The sequence below is a fragment of the Arachis ipaensis genome, chromosome B6 (genome assembly GCF_059453495.1).
Source record: "Arachis ipaensis isolate K30076 ecotype BB chromosome B6, ASM5945349v1, whole genome shotgun sequence".
NCBI classification, from domain to species: Eukaryota; Viridiplantae; Streptophyta; class Magnoliopsida; order Fabales; family Fabaceae; genus Arachis; species Arachis ipaensis.
In genome coordinates, this window is record NC_142441.1 from 126,890,512 (window position 1) to 126,899,417 (window position 8,906).

Here is an 8,906-nt window from a genome sequence, read left to right on the forward strand (position 1 = left end):
TGAGATTTTGTATTTTGTATAAACATTCTCTAAAATACAAAGAGAATTAAGCTGTTAAAGATATGAAAGATTCATCAAAAACCACTTGCATGAGAAAAAACCATGATAAAGATATAAAATAAAAGAACCATTTCTAACAAATTAACAACTTAGAAGTTCTACAACAGATTATTTTTCACTAATGGAGAATATTCCTACAATTGCTAGACATAAAATCCCATTGAAGATTCTCAATGGAACATAACAGATTTACTGTCACTTAAGGTTCCAACTTCCAACATTTAGTTGGAATACCACTAGCCAACCACTGTTACAATATCATACCTAGAATGCTCTAAATTCTCAGCATGTTCATTACACAAGCATTTTATGTAGGGACAAGGTAATGGCCTTGATCCTGCTGACTGCTGATCCAAATCAGAGGGGTGGCCATTGCAAGGAGCACGAATGAAAAGCCGCAGAACAATTTACGTTTCATCTTGTGACGTGCTTTCCCTGTGCTGCCAGTTTGCACAATATTCTTATTTTCGGGAACAACATTGATAGGTGTCTGAATACCGGCATCTCCAGAAAGATCATCAGTTGATGACACTGACTCAGAGTCACTCTTGAATTCGTCGTCGCTTTGATTCACTTTACAGTCACAGTTTGTATGATCTGATGAACCATTTTCGTCAAATTCAGATGTCGGGCTCCAATCGATATTGCCTGAGGATAGACTCCTGTACCTTCTGTTCTGTTTCTCAGAGCTACCCGGAGAAACATCACTTGGATCTTGAAGGGATTGAATGAGCTTCCTTGGGGTCTCAAAGATATTGATCAGGTCAGCTGTGGTTTGCGAGCGCGATCTCTGATTTACAACGAAAAAGAAATCATATGTTAATTCTTGAGCAATGGAAGAGCTAGTTATTTAAATCAGAAACATGGCAGCTTAGGAAAACTTAAGCACAAATCATTAGAGAAAAGAAGAAAAAGGGATCTACTACTTTCAAATGCTGAAGAAATCATCAAATGAATCAAGTAGATTGTCCATCAAACTGTTCAAAGTTCAAAGGTCCTTAGCATAGTAACTAAATGCTCACTTTCTGTAGCATAGAATATTTTGTCGAAATCACTTGAATTTAAAACTTCGACTTTTAAGGTTAATGTTGATAAAATGTCTTCCACTTACAGTTGTGGAGTGGTGTTCATGTTCAACCAATGGAGCGCATGTAAAAAGCGATTAAGCAAAATATATTAAATTGCTTTCTAGGTAAATGAAGAAGTGCATAATTTATAATGGCTTCATGATAAATTGCAATTCTTCTACCATTAAGTTACTTCAAGAACACTGTACTTGCTAGGACATGTAAAATGAACAACTTAGTAGAAATATTTATATATAAACTCTGAACTCAATAGTTTGAATAAAACTGAAGGCAAAAGAAAATCAGAAAGTAGAGAACTTGAATAAAACTTACCAGTGGACTTGTGTTGGTACTTTTAGATATTCTATTCACAGGATTTCGATACATGAAACCAGAAAATTCCTCAGACAATTCTCCATCTCCAAGAGGAAACTCATTGCTCACAGACTGCTCCAACAAGGGATTCTCTTGCCCCACTTTGGAGAACAAACCATCCTTGAGAGACACATCAACCCCTCCATTTTCATAACTCCAAAGCTTCCTATTCACACTCCTCCTCTCATAATCCGAGTTCCAGCGATATTGCCCGGTCGAAATAGCAGACTCGGCAACAGATCCAGATTCGTAGCCACTGAAAAAGTCAATAGTACATGATTCTGGTGAAATAGATTGAGGAGAATTTTCCCCCTCCATATAGTCTCTATTACCAAAATTCGACCCTGTCACCGAAGCAGGACTCTTTACATATCTTGGCTTCCGGTCAGTTGCAATTCTCTTAGCAGTTTGCAAGGCTTCAAATGCTGCACCTTTCACGAAAGCCATTTTATCAGACTGGCACTTCTCCATCTCTTCAATTACCAAATCGAGCTCCGAGAATACACTCCTTGGGTCCAAACACTTCATCAATACATTCACCATCTGAATGGCTGAGAGCCTCTTGTGAGAATTACGCTCCTCTGGGCCAGCATTCAGAATTCTTAGTCCAGATTGTATGAGCAGCCTTGCATAGGCTTCAACAACCAGAGCATTGCGCTTCACCAGCGACATAACCAAACCCATGTGAGCATTGGTTTGAGTGGACTTTCCCTCCAATGCCACAGCAACATTCTGGCAAACCCTATTGACCATTTCACTCGAAGCGAATCGCCAATTATCTGAATCAACCAGGGCCTTTAGGCAAAGTGCAGCACCGGAAGTTAAACTATCTTGGGAGCTAGAGAGGGAATCACAAAGAGGCTTGCAAATGGAATGAATAATGTGTCTCTTTTTGTCTTCAGGGGCTGTGGGTTCAATTCCATATCTGGCAATAGCCGGAACCACTTTCGAGCAAGCCTGGTGAAGAGGGAAGGACCCTGCACTTGAAGCTAAGGTCTGAACTATGGACACCATGATGCTGTCTATCATGGGGACAATCTTGACTTGATGAACCCTAGCAAGAACCTCATAGAGTGAAATTGTGAATTCACCAGACAAAGAGCCGGTTTCTTTGGTCTCAGAAACTTTTGCAAGAAACACAGGAATGGCCTTGCAATCCAAATCCTTAACATATGATTTCAAAGCTTTCATGGCAGATTTGCGGCTATCTGGATCTTTGTCAAGATTTGCCAGCTCTTGCTGCATCACGGGGCTGAGATTCTTTCCCATTACTGAACTCTGAAACCAAACATCTACAACTATCAGCAAGTAGAAATGATAATAATAATAATAATATTTATGAGAATAAAAATAAATAACACAAGTTTGAAAAATGAAATTTTACTCTTGTAATAGTTGTTCCATGAATATTTACTCCCTTGAATTCTATTCCCTTAAATATTTTCGCAGATTCATGCTCGAAAATCAGCTCCAAGACTTCATAACTTTTACAAACAAATACCCCCTCCGCCACCAAAAAAAAAAAATATAGGGAAAAAAATTCAAACTTGAAGACAGTGCTTGAAGACCCAATTGCAACGGTCCTCAAATATTTCAAATTTTCACCAAAAACAGAATTTTTCAAGGCATCCAAAAAGAGGGTCAGAACAACGACTCTTTTTTTTTCTATTCCAACAATTATCTTGGTAAAAGAAACATAAATGAAACAGCAAAGAACAAAAAGAAAAGCAGTAGGAAAATGAAGCAAGAAAATAGTAATCACCTGAATTTGAAGAAGAAAAAGATGCAGAGGATGGCTCTGTGTGCGTGTTTTGACACACACAGTTATGTGAGCTGAATGGAAGGAAGAGGTGGCAACGAAAGAGAGTGAATGAGGTGTAAGAAAATAATGGAGAAGGTAAAAGAGTCTAAGAACAAGTGTCACTGTTGAGAATTTGAATTCTTGTGAGTTGTTTTCTTTTTTTTCAACTATTGTGTTGTGTTGTGATTTGTTTGTCTGAGCATAGCATGGCTGGCTCGAATGAGTTGAGTTCCTCCCTTTTCAAAAATAGTTTCATTTTAATTCCACCGCTATCCTTTTTCCATGTGGGTCCCACATGATTCATTTCAGAGCAACTACAATACCAGAAATGCCCTCAAACTTTAATAGGAAAAAGAAATTTTAAATTTTTAAGAGCCCAAGAGCCCCAAGTTCCTTGTTTAAGTATCCAACATAATCGCAAAAAATCAGACACCAATTAATTAGTGGGAGTTTTTGAAATGTAAAATAAATACATTAAAATTTTTAAATTTTTATATTCTTAATAAAAATTTTCTCAGTTTATAATTTTAGTATATGCTTTTAAGATACAAATTAGCTAAATCCTCAATTTTAGATGTTTATGAATTTTTTTTGTTTCTAATTAATTAGTGAGAAGTTTTCTTTTATAAAAAATTACCTCATAAGTTTTGTATAGAAATTTAATATTTTTTAAAACAAAATACAGTTGAAAATAAAATTAAAATTTCCTAAATACATTAGTTGAGAATGTAGGTGGAATATTATTATTATTATTATTATTATTATTATATCGGTCCTATCTTGTAACTGAATTAGATAATATATACGATGAAATCACAATAATAGTATATGTATTTTGTATTATTATATATTTTTATCTTAAACATTTGTGATAAGTATCAATATTATCTTTAAAATATTTTCATGAAAAAAAATTACCAAGGTAGTGTATACTGTAAATGTCATATGTGATAAATTCTAATGAATTTTTTTTGAAAAAGGGTAAACGAAAAAAGGAAAATAAATTATAAAAAATTGGAAAAATGTTTTACTTCATATGACAAAGAAAAATTAGAAATAACATAAAAAAATTCATTCTCAAATATTTGGAACAAAAATAATACTATGAAATTTTATCTTTTGAAAGAGAAGAATGATTTAAAAGGATGTTGCAAATAAGTGTTACCTAACAAAAACGGATATTGAAAATAACAAAACAATAATTAACCTTCCCCCTTTCTAGTTCCCATTAATCCGTTGTTGCTGTTGCTGTATAAATCATGCCAAAATTAAAGATGTTGTTGACTGCTGACACGGGTATAAGAGATGACAAAGTTATTCATTTAATAACTTTGCATAAATTGTTAGGGAGCGTCTGATTTTTCTCTTTTTAGTAATACTAGTGTATGTTCCATAATACATAAAATTATAAAAATTTTTTTTATTAAAATTTAAATGAAAAATATTTATAGAAATAATTATTACAAATATTTTACAACTTAAAAATATTAAAAATAATTAATATTTATTTTAATCAATTTAGATTGGTTGAATGGTCATTTTATTTGTCCGTTTAAGCAAGTATTTGGAGTTCGAATATCGTCTTGTGTGTATAACAATCCATTAGTTAGCGACAGACCCTTAATAAATAGAGTATCAATATGTGGTGGATTAGTCATCGACTTGTTGAGTTAGGAAATCCGTAGCAAAAAAAATTGTATTTGTCTTTAAAATAGATTAATTTTTCATTAATAGCAATACTCATGGACTTTTGTCTTTGTTGAAATTTACTTGGAACAATTTTATTTGTTGGTATCATATTCATTCTTGAAGTCAAAACAATATGATCAACCTTATTACTTGTTAAAATTTCACATTTTATGAAGTGATTTCTAAATTTTCAAAATTCATAAACTTATGTCATTACAAAAGTTATTAGATCGATTAATATTTTTTGGTAACATAGTGTACCGAAACACCATCGTTGAGTATTAGTTAGTGTGAAGAGAAACCAATAACAACTTTTGTTATTCAATATATAATTTATTCTATTAAAAAATAAATTAATATTTTCTAAACTTGTAAATATATTTTCTTCTAATTTCTTACACTATTTTATTTGACAATATTTATCATTAAAAAAGAGCAAATGACCATATTATTTTACAATATATATGATATACAAAATAATTTGTTATGTTAAAATTAATTCTGGTTAGTGAGATAGAATTTAAAATAATTTTTTATTTCTTACTCAAATTTAAATTTAAATTTAAAATTGATTAACAACTCATTTTGTTATTTCAATAAAAAATAAATTAATTAGATACAAAATATTCAGCATTTAATAATTTTAATTATTTAAATTTTAATTATCAAAAATTGGATTAAAAATTAATTATAAACTTAGTAATCGATAATATATATATATATATATATAATATCCAATATATTAATTATTTAATTTTTTTGACAGAATTAATGTATAATCTATTTGAGGATTGATTTATTATCCAAAATTTTTTTCATAAACTTTGTAATATGTGAAAATAGTGATCTTATTTTTTTTAATTATTATTTAAGAAATTTTTCATAATTTTTAATTATGTATTTAACTTAATTAATAACCTTTATTATTGCTTTTATACTAAAAAAATATCAATTTATACTATTTATATATTTTTCACTACTAATAAATAAATAAATATTTGTACTATTATACTTATTGTCCTAGATAATGACTTAAGTTACTTATTTTGTATGTTAAATAATATTTTGTATATTAAATTTATTAAATATTAAGATGAAAAAATTATTCAATAAATTATATAAATAGTCATTACAGAAAAGAAAAAAAATTATATATCATATATAATAATTCTTGATATATATATATTGTCATGTTAATATTAAGATTATCTATTTTAATTATGTGAGTGATTATTGTTATTTTCACTTTTTCGTTACATTAGAAAAAAATATTAAAACTAAAAAAGAGATAATTAATTTTTTAAACTTGAATTAAAAAATGTCTTGTAAATATTAAGTGTTGTAATATTAAAAAATTTCCAACTTTTACATATAGAAAGTGTTATAATATTAAATAGTATAGTATTTGCTATAACAATGACTCAAAATATTAATCCAAAATATATTTGGGCCTATTAAGTCCTCAATGCAAGCAAGATCAACTAAAATTCATTGTTAGGGTCTCAAATCCGACTTACGTTCGTTACCTTAAATGCCAATGCAGATAAAGTCCACGTGTCCCTTCTTAAATCGGCTCAGATTGGATCTCGTTGCTAGTTAGATATGGTAATGAGTAGTCAGGAGAGCGTGAGAAGCCCCCTTTCCATTCCTCACTCCTATTTAAAAAAAAATGTCTCCGTTCCTTCTCTGTCATTGCAAGTTCCTGTTTAATTACCCCTTAGGGAACGCAGATCTCCTCGAGTATCTACGAATATTCTTTGAAAACTTTTGAAAAAATTAACACAAAAAGACATAATATAATAATCATAAAATAATCAATTCAATATAATTCAACACAATTTATAACATATTCGTTATAAAACATATTCCAACATAATAACATAACATAATTTTTTGGAACGATACTGAGCGACGTAGTGACAAACTTGAGAAGCAGAGAAAGTGAGTTAGAGAGAGAGGATTGAGGCTGAGAATGAGTCTGGAAGAAAAAGGAAGAATTTGAATTGGAAGTAGAAATTAGGGTTACTAAATTCAAGAAATGGATTTATATATATATATAAATTATGATAAATTAATAATTTTATATTCTCGTACATTTAATAGGTTTTATGCGGCGGGTACTTATGTTCATGTCCCATTAAGAGTGACAAACGAAAAAGCCCGCCATTTGGTAGGCTAGCCCGCCTCGCCCCGCCTGGTAAGGCGGTCCTGAATTTCTCCCCCGTCCCGCCTAATGGTACGCTGGCGAGTTGGCGGGTTCTCTTTCTTTTTATAAACCATTAAATATTAAACAATATATATAATTTTACAACAATTTCAATAAATTTATAATTTATAATTTCTAAAAACATAAAAAAAATTATTATTTTTAAATTCACACATATTAAAATCTTTATAATTATAAATATGTAATAAACATAATCGTAAACCAAATTTATTGAAATAAAATAATAAAACCAACATTGTCCAAAGCAAAATAAATATTGTCCAAAATATATAATTAAACATCTTCAAGTTTATAATCAATCAAATATAAAACATAATCCAAAATATAATAAAAAAATTATATATAATAGAATAAAATTATATTAATATTTTTATATATTATATATAAATTATAATTCAAATGGTAACTCCATATTTTTATCATGTTTGCACTTCTATATCAGTTTTGATATTATCCATGGTAACTCCGTATTTTTATGATTTAATTAATAAAAATGATGACATTAATATTTTTTCATAAGTCTTATTATTATTTATAGTTAGAAAATAGCCATAAATAAATTTATTTCCTTAATAAATGTTAATTTTGTCGTCAAATTATATATTACCTTTAAAATTTTAGCGTAATTGAGTCTAATTTCTACATTTTGAAATGAATTTATACGAAAAAATTAATACGTAAATCACATTATTATTACAAAATTATTTTTTTAATATAATTAGTGGTGCTTATTTGAACCATTAAATTTAGTTTCTAATGATATTAAAGTCAACCTATTTTATTATCTTGTACCTTCAAAGAATTTACACGACTGACATAAAAATATAACAATTGAAAAAAAAATCATTACAATGGGTATATTCATTTTAACAAATATTCTTCTATCTAATACTATAAAAAAATACATTGGCCACTTTGAATTGCTACATGTCAACTTCTATCCTCAGTAGTAGAATGTCTAAATTGAGATATATTCATCAAACAAATAATTAATAAAATATTCATCCGTACTTTCTCATTTTGGATACATTTATATATAAAAGAAATTATACATAAATAAAAAAAAAAAGAAGAAAAGAATAGTTGAAAACTTGAAATAGCAAGAGTAATAAAAATCACGATTCTTATAATTTTGTGTGGCCATCTATATATAATAGACCAGACAACTATCATTATCTAACAAAATTAATTTGTATTTATTACACTCAACTTGAATAAGTAAAAAATTATCTTATTTTAATTTAGTCATTAATTCACATAATTTGAATTTAGCACAATATATATGATTTGTTTTAATTTAATTATTAGTTGAAAATATCTCAATTGCCCATTTTATTCATAGATTTATTATTTTAATAACTAATAAAGTAATCAAATTAATTAATTAGTACACACAATAAATTTAGTTTAATAAATTAAAAGAAATAAATTAAAAAATACTAACAGAATATTAAAATAAATAATTTGGAAATATTACCAAAACAAATTGATATAAATTATAATAAATTATATATCTAATCAAATCAATTAGTTGATATAGTTAGTTTATCGTAATAACTTGTATTTAATGAGTTAAAAGAAATAAATCGGGAAACACTCTCAGAAGCATGCCACGTCAGCTCCATTATTAAGTGCAGAAATCCGATTTTTATATAATAAAATAGATGATTTTAAATTTTTAATTGCA

At 28.6% G+C, this 8,906-nt stretch overlaps 1 protein-coding gene across 2 annotated transcripts; it reads right to left on the reverse strand.

The window, feature by feature from the left end:
- Positions 1–90: 90 nt before the first annotated feature.
- On the reverse strand, positions 91–3,483 carry LOC107604952 (ARM repeat superfamily protein). Of its 2 annotated transcripts, none has more exons than XM_088491269.1 (3): positions 3,265–3,483; positions 1,461–2,780; positions 91–850 (listed from the first exon to the last, which is right to left on the reverse strand). In XM_088491269.1, the coding sequence occupies exons 2-3, from the start codon at positions 2,769–2,771 to the stop codon at positions 368–370; spliced, it is 1,794 nt and encodes a 597-aa protein (XP_088347395.1). In that variant the 5' UTR covers positions 2,772–2,780; positions 3,265–3,483; the 3' UTR covers positions 91–367. The 2 variants fall into 2 exon arrangements, with proteins under 2 accessions (XP_088347395.1, XP_016162154.1); XM_016306668.3 differs by lacking the exon at positions 3,265–3,483 and adding an exon at positions 2,887–3,261.
- Positions 3,484–8,906: the final 5,423 nt, after the last annotated feature.